This window comes from Simochromis diagramma, unplaced genomic scaffold, assembly GCF_900408965.1.
Source record: "Simochromis diagramma unplaced genomic scaffold, fSimDia1.1 OVJJ01000371.1, whole genome shotgun sequence".
Classification (NCBI taxonomy): Eukaryota; Metazoa; Chordata; class Actinopteri; order Cichliformes; family Cichlidae; genus Simochromis; species Simochromis diagramma.
In genome coordinates this window covers 5,972,245-5,985,296 of record NW_024386920.1, presented here as the reverse complement: position 1 = coordinate 5,985,296, position 13,052 = coordinate 5,972,245, and the positions used below count along the sequence as shown (strand labels likewise).

The 13,052-nt window shown below is 39.9% G+C and overlaps 2 protein-coding genes across 4 annotated transcripts in view; one reads left to right on the top strand and one right to left on the bottom strand.

Moving 5' to 3' along the window:
• The window catches only part of ptprz1b (protein tyrosine phosphatase receptor type Z1b), a 60,315-nt gene extending 59,092 nt beyond the window's left edge, over positions 1 to 1,223 (top strand). For both annotated transcript variants that reach the window (XM_040036511.1, XM_040036512.1), the window contains 2 exons: positions 52 to 187; positions 933 to 1,223. In XM_040036511.1, the coding sequence (XP_039892445.1) occupies positions 52 to 187; positions 933 to 1,076 (280 nt within the window). In that variant the 3' untranslated portion in view covers positions 1,077 to 1,223. The remainder of the gene's footprint in view (positions 1 to 51; positions 188 to 932) is intronic.
• A 1,743-nt stretch (positions 1,224 to 2,966) lies between these two features.
• On the bottom strand, positions 2,967 to 11,738 carry LOC120736442 (HMG box-containing protein 1-like). 2 transcript variants are annotated; one of them, XM_040036515.1, is made up of 13 exons: positions 11,626 to 11,738; positions 10,607 to 10,709; positions 10,168 to 10,275; positions 9,875 to 10,079; positions 7,833 to 7,959; positions 7,536 to 7,647; positions 7,339 to 7,448; positions 7,071 to 7,227; positions 6,846 to 6,990; positions 6,514 to 6,632; positions 6,216 to 6,399; positions 5,988 to 6,129; positions 2,967 to 5,910 (listed from the first exon to the last, which is right to left on the bottom strand). In XM_040036515.1, exons 2-13 carry the CDS (start codon positions 10,695 to 10,697, stop codon positions 5,893 to 5,895), a joined length of 1,518 nt encoding a protein of 505 aa, XP_039892449.1. In that variant the 5' UTR covers positions 10,698 to 10,709; positions 11,626 to 11,738; the 3' UTR covers positions 2,967 to 5,892. The 2 variants fall into 2 exon arrangements, with proteins under 2 accessions (XP_039892449.1, XP_039892450.1); XM_040036516.1 differs by lacking the exon at positions 11,626 to 11,738 and adding an exon at positions 11,500 to 11,600.
• Positions 11,739 to 13,052: the final 1,314 nt, after the last annotated feature.

The following is a 13,052-nucleotide window of genomic DNA, read 5'->3' as shown; positions in this document are numbered from 1 at the left end:
AAACTGTTTAAATCCGTCTAATGTTCTTAATGGTTTTGTGTGGTTGTGTAGTTTGGGAGGTGCTACGTCAGGACTGTTTTGTGCCCTCACCACCCTGTCCAATCAGCTAGAGGAGGAGGGATCAGTAGATGTCTACCAAGTGGCACGGATGACCAACCTCATGAGGCCTGGGGTATTTAATGATATAGTAAGTACTGGAATGTTTCCTTTTAATTCTCATCTACCAGCATAATTTAGAAAAAGTAAATAAAATCAAATACATTGCACCAAATCACAACAACAGTCCTGTCAAGGTGCTTTATATTGTAAGGTAAAGACTCTACAGTAATACAGAGAAAACTCCAACAATCAGAGAACCTCTTATGAGTAAGCACTTTGGCAAAAGCAGGAAGGAAAAACACACTTTTAACAGGAAGAAACTTGGGGTCACCGGACCAGACCGTAACTATATGCATTATCAAAAAGGAACGTGTTAAGCCTAATAAAAAAGGAGGGAGGGTGTTCGTCTGGCCAAACTGGAAGCTGGTTCACAGAAACAGGGGCCTGAAAGCTGAAGACTCTGCCTCCCATTCTACTTTTAAATACCCAAGTAAGCCCACAGTCTGAGAGCTAAGTGCTCTATTAGGGTGATGTGATGCTATGGGGTCTTTAAGATAAGAGAGGACCTAATTATTCAAGAGTTTGTATATGATGGGAAGGAATTCAAATTTGATTCTGGAGTTAACAGGAAGTGTGCTCTCTCCTTCTCGTCCCTGTCAGTACTCTTACTGCAGCATTTTGGATCAACTGAAGGTTTCAGGGGGGTTTGTTTTGTTTATTTAGGACAATCTGATAATAATGAATCACAACTGTCCAGCCTAGAAGTAATAAATGGATGAGACAGGTAACAAGTGCAAGCTTTTACCAGTGTTCTGCCTCTTTACCCCCTACAGGAGCAGTACCAGTATCTGTACAGAGCGGTGTTGAGCCTGGTGAGCAGTCAGGAGGACCAGAGAGCTCTGCAGAATCCAGAGACCAACGGATCTGTACCACTGGGCCAGACCAACATCGCAGAAAGCCTGGAGTCGCTCATGTAGACATCCACACAAAAATGCGCATGAAAGAGAAAATAAATCACACGAGCGCACATTTGAGATTACGAGGAGAAAAGAGTAGGTCTGCTGATCATGCTAATACTTTCATTTACTGCAAATTCAAAAATCATTATTTATAAGATCATTTTTCAAAACAGAACAATCTAATGAAATGACATTTAATCTAAAAGACCTCTGCTCTAAAGTCTTTTCCCTTTCAATCACTTATTATGAAGAAAATTCTTACTCTGCCCGACAAGCGATGATGAAACACCTGAAAGTGTCCCTTTTGTTATGTTAGCATGCACAGCAGACAAGGCTACCAGATGAGAGAAAAAGGTACCCTTCTGCTTCTAAGGGACCCTTTATAAGTGAACAACAAACAAAACCCTGCATCATTTATAACAATACATTATTATTTTATTTTTAATCATCATTAAAAGCATTAGTTGGAATTAGGGGTGGCACGGTGGTTAGCACTGTTGCATCACAGTAAGAAGGTCCTGAGTTCAATTCCATCAGGCCGGGGTCTTTCTGTGTGGAGTTTGCATGGCCTCTCCGGGTACTTTGGCTTCCTCCCACAGTCCAAAGACATGCAGTTAGTGGGGTAAGGCTAATTGGAAACTCTAAATTGCCCATAGGTGTGAATGGTTGTCTGTGTCTGTGTTAGCCCTGCGACAGACTGGCGACCTGTCCAGGGTGTGCCCTGCCTCTCGCCCTAAGACAGCTGGGACAGGCTCCAACTCCCCTGCGACCCTGAAAGGATAAGTGGAAGAGAATGGATGGATAGTTGGAATTAGGTGATAGTGGTAAGAAAGTCTCCATGTCTGTACCTGACACTGGTCAGCATGAAGTTTTTTTGTTTATTTCTAATGACAGATCCCTTATAATTAAATTCAATCTGTCTATTAATGTTTCTTTTATCTATTGTTTCTTTCATTTTATTAGTATATTATTTTATTACCGTCATAGGTTACACCTTCCTTCTAAGAGAAAATAAATCAATATTAGAGAAATGCACAGGCAAAATGGAATTGTAGAAATGCCGATAAATGTAGATAAAGTGCAAATTCTTACTTTATTGTTAAAAAGGGAAACAATGCAAGACAACCCTTCGTTTCCCTGCAAAATATCAAATGCACTGCACATTAACCAGCACATTGTGGGGCTTAAACTACCACGTATCCTTAATTAGAATCATGTTCTTACTAGCCAAACCTCTCCGAGGCCTCACTGGTGAGAACTGAAGCAACTGCTCGTTTTTTTTTTTAACGTTTACGTCACCTTGCAACTGGCTCCATGGTCCGTGGTACCCAGTGCCTTTTGTACGTCACGTTATTGTACTTTTAAAAACCTGTTTGTGTGACTAATATGCCAAAATCCTGGTGAGGTATTTTTATCTATTTTCTTAAAGGTGATTCCCTGTGTTGTTAAAAAAATGCCATCAGTTTCAGCTGTTTTGTTTAAAAAAGGAAAAAAGAAACAAAAAAGATCAAATCTGGGATTTAAAGTGATGTGCGGCTCAAAATCCATTTGAAAATAAATCTTAAGAGATGACATTTCTTATTTTCTTATAGATGTAGGCAGAGATAAGATTTTTTTTTTCTTTTTTTGCCATCACGTTGTAAAAATTTTACTGCTGTGAAACGAGACAAGGGAGGAAATAATAGAAACTGCCCATATTCTTGATATTTTGGGAGGCTTAACGTTCTGTTAATACTCAGCGGCACAGGCTGGCAATGAAATTCTTGGTAGCGCTTGCTGTGACTGTTTCCATTTTTCTAAAAGGGTCCAAGTATTTTCTATTGCGTCAGACACATTTAGCCAACCTGTGAATCTCTTTCTGGTGTAAATCACAGAGACCGCAGCTGAACACGCTCAGAGCAGTCCTAACTGGAATAAAAAGTCTTTATGTGTAAAGATCCCAGAATACTTTAAAGGCCAAATTACTGTATGTTTATACTGTACCTCTACATATTTTCTATTTTACTACAAAAAGTGATTTTCTAGTCCTTTCCACACACACACGCACACACATACATATATATATATATATAACTGTGTGGATTCTATTTGATAATTTTAGCCTGGAAAAATTGATCATGTTTATAGTTTTAATGAAATGGCATCTCTTTTTATCTCTATAATTACAGTAGCAGCTTAATGTCTACACCTTTATCTCCAGCTATGAACTGGTGCTGTATGTATAATGCAACAAGATTAAAGATTTGTTCAAACCTTTATTGTAGACATCTTCTCGTCTTTTCAAATTATCATTATTGGACTCAAAGAGAAGTAAAGACATGGAGCATTACATGTTTATCACACTTTTATTTTGACTATAATACACTGTATTGCATTGTCTCCCCTGATGGACCTGTACATGACATGATGGCAAAGACAAAAAGTCAAATAATCCAAAGCACAACCACGAAAAGTTACCAAAGATAAGTCAAAACCAAAAATATAGATTTCTATATGATCATATTAATGTTTATCTTTACACATTATACTGTAGCAGTCACAAAAACTAGTAGATAAAGTGTATATAGTGCATTAAGAATAAACCTCGTTGTGCAGTGGGAGTTAAGAGTGCCCACCCTTCCTGCACTCTGCCTGGATAGCAAATCTACACAAACCCACTCTCTCATAATAATTGTGTGACATCTCTAAATCCTCACACAGCTGAGTTCCCATACACCTGTTGAATTCCAAACATTTCTAGCAGTGGGTGTGTTTACATGCACACGGGGAATATCTCCTGTTTTTTTTATTAAGGTATGACGATTCAGCCCCGGGTCGCGCTTTTCAGGCAGAAGGTTTTCCGAACTGAGACGCGTTTCACTTTCAGTTATTTAGTAAGAGGAACAGTACTGTTAGTTTTTTTTTTTTAATGCTTATGATTGTATACCAGAATTCTTCTTAGTGCCTTTGGCAAGCATTCCCTACTATCAGTGAGGCCTCAGGGCTGCTTTATTTCCTTTCCCATTTTCATCTTTGAGATTCTAAATTTTACAGTGTAAACAATTTTACATTTACAATGTAAATGTAAAATGTCCTTCCTTCTTTACTCTTTACAATGTGCATGTAAACACATTCACAAAGTTGTTTATTTTTGCCAAAAACAAAACATCCTGAATAAAATACACCACAAAACCTCATCATCGTACATTTCCCTGTTTCCGATCACATCGACTGCTCATGATGATTTCTTGGCATTTAGCTTCACCGAATGTTCACAGTAGCGGTTAATCAATGGGCACGTCATAATTTTTCTCAGTGTGCACACTACCTGCCTGACAGTGGCTAGAATATATATATATATATATATATATATATATATATATTTGTATTACTAATTTATTTTTATTATTTTATTTATTTATTTTACACGAAGTCAAGCCACCAGTAGTCACAGGTAAAGTTAAACTTTAAGCAGTGGGATTATTTACTGTCCAAGTAATTGTCATTTAATTCAAAGTACAATTAGAGTGTGGTTCTACTTCCTTAAATACATTTCTTATTTCAAAATAAAAGCTTTGGGCAAGTGAGGGATTCAAGGAGTTCAGGGAAGCTTTAACCCTGTAGAGTTTTAAGCCTCGTCTACATGTAAAGCAACTTGTTTCTGGTTGTTGGTGGACCAGCGCACAGATGACCCTCTTTAGATGACCTAGAGTTACTGCACCACCACATTTCAATGGTTTTCTTTACCTCCATTGTTGGCCACTAGAATTGTTAACCTCAAAGATGAAAGAGCTTTAACTTGGGTTGACATTTAATGGTTATTTTTCCCTTCATCACTTCAACTTGATGAATTCAAATGATATTATGCGGTCTCTTGGTTTGTCACGTGATCACAAGGGTGACGTGATGCACAGTCCTCCAAATGACACGGCAGGTTTAGGTGACTAACGCCAAATGTAAACACATTTGTTTACATAACAACTCCACGAGGAACCCTTACTGAGAAAAACTGAAGCACTACTGGAGACTCACTAAAATACAGCAAATTATTATTATTGCTGCTAAAAAAGGCCACATTTAATTTGTGGGGAGGTGAATAAAACCCAGGCCCCTGTTTAAGAGTTTGTGGTGTTTCATTATTAAATGCTACGTGATAAATGAAAGCAAAGTTAACATATGTAGTCTTGTGCAATAACACTGAGTCCAAATACAAGTAATACAGGCAATAAAATAAATTGTATATTTCTTATTGTACAATATAGAATTTTGGAAAAATAGCTACATTCTCTACTTTGGCTAAAAGCACCACAACTTCCACCTGTTTCAAGCATAGTGTGAGAAACTGAAGATCATCAGAATCTCTTCTTTTTTTGTGGATATTATCACATTGATGTAAGAATCACGTGTAGAGATGAACTTTGCTCATTGGAGCTAAAATCTGTTCATCTCTTTGGAAAAATATCCGGTCCCCGGCAGGAGACACTACGGGCGTTCCGCAGCATTTCAAAAAAAAGGCGATGTTTGACACCTCTGCTAATTCCTATTAAGAAATAATGATTTATAGCACTTCAAGATTTTATAAGTAGCACCTTTGAAAGGCAAGAAAAAGGAAAGTGATGTTTGTTGAGAGCAGCCCAAGGTGTTCACCAGGGGCAGCTGTTTGTTTGTTTGTTTTTTTTGCATTACTATAACAGGATTCAGGGATTTAGGAGATCAAGACAAAACAAATATAGAACTAAAGCGTAATATTCGGTTATGCATAGCTCTTTTTTTTAATGTGCGTATGTGAGTGCGTGTATGTGTGTGTGTGTACACAACAGGCTCTGTCAGTTGTCCTCTTTTCTTTTCTGTAGCTTTAATTTCCTTGACAGCCCTGCAAGACAAAGAGGCAGGATGAAGCAGAAATACAAAACAGTGGGTGAAGCTGTGCACGCGCATGTATGTACTTACAGAGTTGGTTCGTTTCCGTTTCCAGCAGTCTGGGTTGAGTCTTTTCTGCTCGTCTGCGAGTGCTTTGGCCTGCATGGTGAACACGCGACGCTCCTCACTTCGCATTTTCTTCCATCGCTCACCGAGGAGGACGCTGATGGCTCTGATGGCAGACACACACATTTACTAACACACACACCTGATTACTCCTACACAACACCCACGCTAACAACCATGGCATGCACCCACCTGTTGTCTTTGCCCGGGTACATTTGCGTGTACTCCACTCTGAACTTCTTGGCAAACAGCATGAATGCATTCATTGGCCGCTTGCACTTAGTGGGTGTGGCGCTGCTGCCTCCTTGTGTACTGAGCAGCTGGTTTTTGGGGGGCTTTTGCTGGGTGGTGTGGGAATGACTGGGACTGTGCACATCTGTGGGTTCAAAACAGGGTTCACATGAATTTTTTTTTTCAGGGATTTTTGCATCTTGCAAACTGAACGGTATCAGTGAGTAAGTAATAATTCAGGAGATTTGAAGTGCAGGACCTTGAAGCACGTCTCTGTCTGGAGAAACAGCTCCCCCACTGGACTGGGAAGCGCGTCGCCTTCTCGCCATACTGCTCAATACGTAAACCGCCGAGGAGTCCAGAGGAGTGAAATCATAACTAAGTATGAGACAAACAGAGGTTGATTTGAAACTAAGTGGTGTTTGTTTTAGGCTTAGCTGGTTCAAACAAGACTATTTTCCCTCTTTTTTTCACCCCAAACCACAGCCTCTATATGGGCATTTGATTACTGTTTTAAGACCTTTCCCTTAGTACTGAGTCATTTTCGCATAACACTGTATTTAAGCATGACACTGCAAACATCTGCTTTACCTTTTAAATGTGTCAAAGACTGGAGAATCCTCTGTGTGCTTGGCGTCTCTGTGTCCCGGAGGCAGGCAAACATCTCCCACTTCCATTTCATAACATGGTATCCCATAATGCACCACAGTCAAGCTGGGGTAAAAGGATGACCAGCCTGATGACAGAAAGGAGGATGAAATGTCTGCAGAGTCATTGATGCTGTTTAGTCTCTTTAAACCTTGACCACACTTGTACCTTTGTTTTTGACATAGAAGGGGTGATCCAGTTGGCAGCGGGCAGTCAGGGGGATATATCCAAATGTGCCGGGGTCAAAGGTCAGTTGTAGAACAGCCTGACCAGACAACACAATCTCTGCATGCTCCACCAGCTGCAGACCCTCAGAGCCATAACTCTGCAGAAGAACAAGTGGTATTTTTACCTCACTGTGTGATGTCTTTTGGTGGATCCCTGCTTGTTTTTTTTATGCATTTGCTCCCAGCAGTCTGCTGCTTGCTTAACGTACCTTCAGAAATCTAGACTGCTCCTCATCAGCAGAGTCTTCCTCAGCAGACTCCAAGTCCTCAGCTTCCCGCCACTCTATATTTGAGCTGCTGTGGAAATGCAGACGAGTTCCTGGTGACAGAGAGGAGCAGTGAGCTACTGTGAAATGAAAGAACACAATCAGTCCATCTTGACTGAGTGTGTAAGTGTTGTACGTACCCTTGAAAAAACAGTGCCAGGCAGTGGGTGGGCAGGAAAAACTCCAGCCCATGTCTTCATCATCAGACAGAGAAGATCTGGTGGACACTGCAGAGCCACATTCACTGCTTGTCTGTGGAAAGATACAGAAGCATCATCAGGATCAATGCATGCTATAAGAAGCCAGAAAAGCTCTGGAGGTTTCACCAAAACCCCACTACTTTATTAAACGTATACAATTATAAAAGCAGTGGTGTAAGTGAGTTTTCATAATTGACTGTGGGTGGTATTGAAGCACAGGAAATAAGAAGGCTCTACCCTGCAGCGCTGACGCTCCCGGCCGTGACCTCTGAGGGACGACAGGGGGCTGCTAGGGAGAGGAGGAGGAGGCCGAGCATAGGAATGTAGATCACTGCTGCTGCTCGGGATGCAGACTGAAGAAGAACTGCAAAAAGAGAGGTTTGTGACTGTAAATGCTCAGAATGTCCACTTACGTGTTGCTGAAAGAGGGCTCAAGGACACAAAGAATTGTGTAATAAAGATAATGTTCTGAAGCTCGCTGTTGTCACTCAGATGTGGTGCTAAAGTTTTTCTACTTGTCAACACAAGCTGTAATTTTTGGTATGTTTAATGTCAGCAACTCGTGTGCACAAGTAGAAATATTAGGCATAGACTATATAACATCCCCTCTTTGAAGCTGAAGTGTCTTAGAAGACTGCCTCATTTTGGGAAAAGTCATGTGACCAAACAAGAAACTATAGAAAAAACTAAGATAAGTGTTTGATGAGGTTATAACAATGAAAAAAGTAAGTCCAATTGTAAATGTTTCACTAATACATGTGCAGTACCAGATTTCCCCAGGAGATGGTGCTAGTTTTGTTTCCATGTTCTCTGGTTAAAAACAATAAACCATTCTCTGTTGCTTCACTTGCTGCTTCAGTACTTTTCACGTGTGGAAAAGAGATTTTTGAAATGTGATTTGTTTAAATTTGGAGGAGAATTTTACATTCTTCATAATACAACCAAAAGAGAATAAAGCCTGTTTCTGACACACTTTTTCGTTGTAATAAAGTATATACATCTATGTTTAAGGTACAGTCTGTAAACTGTTGAAGTTATTTCATAGAAAAAAAATGTTGTATTCATAAATATACACTGATTAATGTGTAATTATATCTTAAAAACACCGATGTCTTCTCATAAACTTAATACATTACAAATACAAAGGAGAACACAGCACTTGTTGCCCTGCCATACAGTGGTGGAGAAAGACATCGTGCTTCTGCCTTACTGTTTTATGTATGCTAGAGAACGGCCACATATGTTGCATGCCTTATAAGTTACTTTTAATTTAAAGATCACAAGTTTCTCTTTCAAACTATATATGATATTTTAACAATTGTACATTATTCTCTTTCCTCCCTTATTTCCACCTCATCAGAAGAAGCGGCTTGAGGTGGTCATGTCAAGGCTCTAACATTTTAATAAACATTTTTGTGCGTGTTAGATATGTGACCTTCTTGTTTCCATACAACTAACAATGAGCTGGCAAGACAACAACCACAGCTGGTTATGTGCTAACATTATTCCATGTAATGTTAGGCTCAAGTGACCTAACATCTTTCCCTCTGATAAACTTTTTTAAAATTACATTCCTACATTATTTGAGGCTCTGTACAGCTATTATCGGACAGAATTGAGCGTCACAGACTCACTGACTCGTATCAGACTCTTTCCTCAAGGTTTTACAGCCTCCTGCAGAGTACACAGATGTGGACACTAGCTGAGGTAAACAGCAGACTGACCTACACTCACTACTGATGAATGGCAGCCAGAGTTGATTGCCACACAGGGGCCACTGTAGTTAGGATAACAAAACTCATCTGACTGCAATGTGTAATCTACTGACATCTAGTGGTCATATTTTACATACTTTACCTTTAAAGGGGATAATATATTGTTACAGTGGTGGGTTGTCATATTAATATAGCTCCGGCGTTTCAAATAGTTATGTCAGCAAATGTGCAAGTAATGTCTGTGAGTGAAAAGCTCACACTTGAGACAACTCTACACTTGGTTTCAGACATTTTTTCTACTATTGGCCCTCTATGATGTGAGGGAGACCAGAAATGTCTAATATTGTCATCTACAGAGGGACTTATATTTATGTGTTAAATATACACTATAGGTGCATCATAACCATGAACCCTTCTGAAACACTATCCCATAACTTACACCATAACCTGGAAAGAACAGACTCTACGTAGATTCAGCACAGATGTATCACATTTTTTTTGTACCTTCAGTTATTTGTACCTTCAGTAAAGTATTCAAGCTTTGTTTAAGAGGCATGTACCTACCTGCTGTCAGGAGGCTCCTGTAGCAGTGGACTCTGAGGTCCAGTGGCAATGTGTGCTAGCTGTGTCAGCCAGCGTGTGTCCGGAGGCTCTGGTCTGTGTGTCTGTGTGTTTCGTTCCTGGTGTGACACACCCAACTCCACCTGGTACACAGGTGGTGATGTTGACTCCGTCTCCTCTCGAACCTCCTGTAGATCTGGGAGGTCATCTAGGAGAAGTAAACAGACATTAGAAACGGTTAAATTCCTTTTGATAAGAGCTGAAACCTGCAAGCTGCTTCCTCGTGTCTTACATACCATATTCCATGTAACTGTCACTGGTGGGGAATCCGGGCGAGGAGGGGAAGTGTTCGTCACAGCGCAGCGAATCATGCGATTGGTCTCCATCTGCATCCATCATCATTTCTGAAGGTTACAGCAGAGTCACCACATGCTTTAACTGTTTGACGGGGCTTTAAATGATTTAGTTTAGTCCAACTTCATTATACAGCACCAAATCACAATAACAATCCCCTCAAGCCATTTTATATCACAAGGTAAAGATCCTACAATAATATAAAAAACCAAGCACTTGGTGACAGTGGGAAAGACAAACTGCCTTTTAACAGGAAGAAACCTCCAGCAGAACCAGGGTAAGAGACATTTAGATCTTGACCTCTTTTTTTTTGTAAGGCTTTTTGACGGCTTCATCATAGCACAGAAGCATGTTTAACAAACTGCTGTAATCAGTGGTTACCTGTGTCCTCAGCCTGAGGCTCGGGCTCCGGCACTTGGTGACATTTAGAGTGACCTGACAGCACAGTTGGAGTCACCACCTCCCACACCATGATGTCCAGGCACTAAAACATACAGAGTGATTTACATGAGTCTCAGATACATGACCCAGAATTAAGGCTAATCTATACACTTGAATCAGCATTAGCCATGTTCCCAATCCCCATGGGTCAGCCGCAGGCACGCACACACACAGAAACATAATCCCTAACTGAGCTGTAATGTATAGGCTATAAATGGTTGCGGTGGCATAGGGGACAGTAGCCTGGCTGCTATTCCCCTCTCATAAACAGGTTTACTATAGACACATTAGACCCGTTCCACTTCACTACCAGAGGGACTAAAGACGAGAACTACAGCAGACCCCGAAGAGAACTTTTATCTATTTTATAATTTCATAATCATGTGACGTCTTGTTTATAAACTTCGTTCCTGGACGCATGCGCACAAAAAGCCCATTCATTCAATACGGAGAAAGGGAGCGATAATAAGAGTTGAAGAAAGTCGTCAAAACGAATAAAAAGCAAAGAAATGAAATCACCCAAAGCTAACGCAACAGCGTTACGTCACGGACTGCCCGTTTTGAAACGCGTCACTCGAGCATTTTGTATCGAAACTAGCTGTCGATAAAATTGTGTTTGTACTTCGACAAGAAAGCGGCCAAAAACATCTCGGGTTTTATTAAAACGCACCGAATACATTCTCAAAACATGTTCGGGGTGAAAATGCCATTAAATGGATGAAAATGGACGATCTACACGGTTGCGCAAAAGACATTACAACAAAACAACAAACGTCAACAATGAAGCTTTACGGGGCGAGCGGCGCAAATGTATTTTACGACAAAAAACGCACGGTGTCAGCTTCACGCTGTTGCTCCGACGCCTAGTTCAAGGAGAAACAAATCAAGTTGTGGAGTCGCTTTTTCATTTCAACGCTTTTAAACCTATAAACTATTTCAATGAACTTTCCTTAACTCACCAAAACAGTCTCCCTGTACGGAAAAGTGGGTAGGTATAAACACAGTTTCACAAGCTGTGCTATTGGTCACAATCGACGTCAATCCGCAACTTCTCTTGCGCTCATTGGTCAATTCCATTCCAGCTGGTTTTGTACATTGTGATCCCCGCAAAAAAAAAAAGTTTGTTAAAAATGTATCGTGTGTGTCTACTTTTCATTTTTATTTCTTTTCTTTTCTTTTCTTTTATTACATGTGAAGCTAAATAGAAAGTCATTTCCATTAGCGCAATTTTACAATAGCACTCTAAAATGAAACAGGAGTCGTATGCTTGACTCAAGTGTCTTTTTGTAAAATAACTACGAACATCGGCGGTCAAACAGCCTTCAGCTCAGTTCTCAGATCCAGCGCAACAAAAACACTGGGGGGCGCCATGTTGCCTGGTTAAGGTTTCTGTCCCACACACCCGTTTTTTTATTTGTTTGTTTTTTCACCAAAGTTTGCAACTTCTGTGTGAAGCGATTAAATAGGTCTTTACTGTAATTATAGATGTCTATGTAAAGCCGAACATATAGATTTCAGAATTTGCTGTGTGATATTCTCCGTTTTGGCGACTGTTTTTACAAATCAAATATGGGCAACCAATGTTATCATTATGTGAAATGAGTGAATACACATCAGCGTACTAGTTTGAGCAAGACCCAGAAACATTAAACTCATCAAACCAGTTGAGCTTTAGGAGCATAACTTTGAGAGCACTACATGCAGAACTCAGCAAAAACAGTGAGGCGAACACGTCATTAGTAAAACACGTGGAAAGTACATGTTTAAACAAATGTATTTATTTTTTAAAAAAGTATTGCGTGACTGCAGCTGGCACTAGGTATTTGATATGCAATTTTGTCAGTCACTACCCTCTAGTGGTTAGGGAGACTTATAGCAAGCCCGATAGATTAAGTTAGATCTAGTTACATATGCACATTTCCAGCAAATATTTCACAATAAATTAATAAAACACCAACATAAATGGAGCAACAACGACAGTGGGTAGCTCAACATATTTTATTCGTAAAATTCGGATCTTGTTATTTTTGCCCTTATTCCTTCATAAATGTATTACTTAAACCTCTCACGAGCGCATGTATTGGTAGTAATGAAGTTTCCTACTGTAGCCGCCAGAGGGCAGTGAACAACGGCAGTTCTACAGCATCGGATCAGGCATGATGCTGATGCCAGAAAGCACTAACTTAATTAGGGAACTATGCAAGTATGTATAATAATAAAAATAATAAATATACATAATAATATTGCTTTTATAGCTCTTAAATGCTCCCTCTAAACATCCCTTCACTTTAGTTTGCCCTTAATATTTAAATGCTTTACCCTTTTTTGTTTTTACGTATTTTGCAGAAAGCGTGTTCAGCTTGGTGGGGCCATGTCACTGACTGTA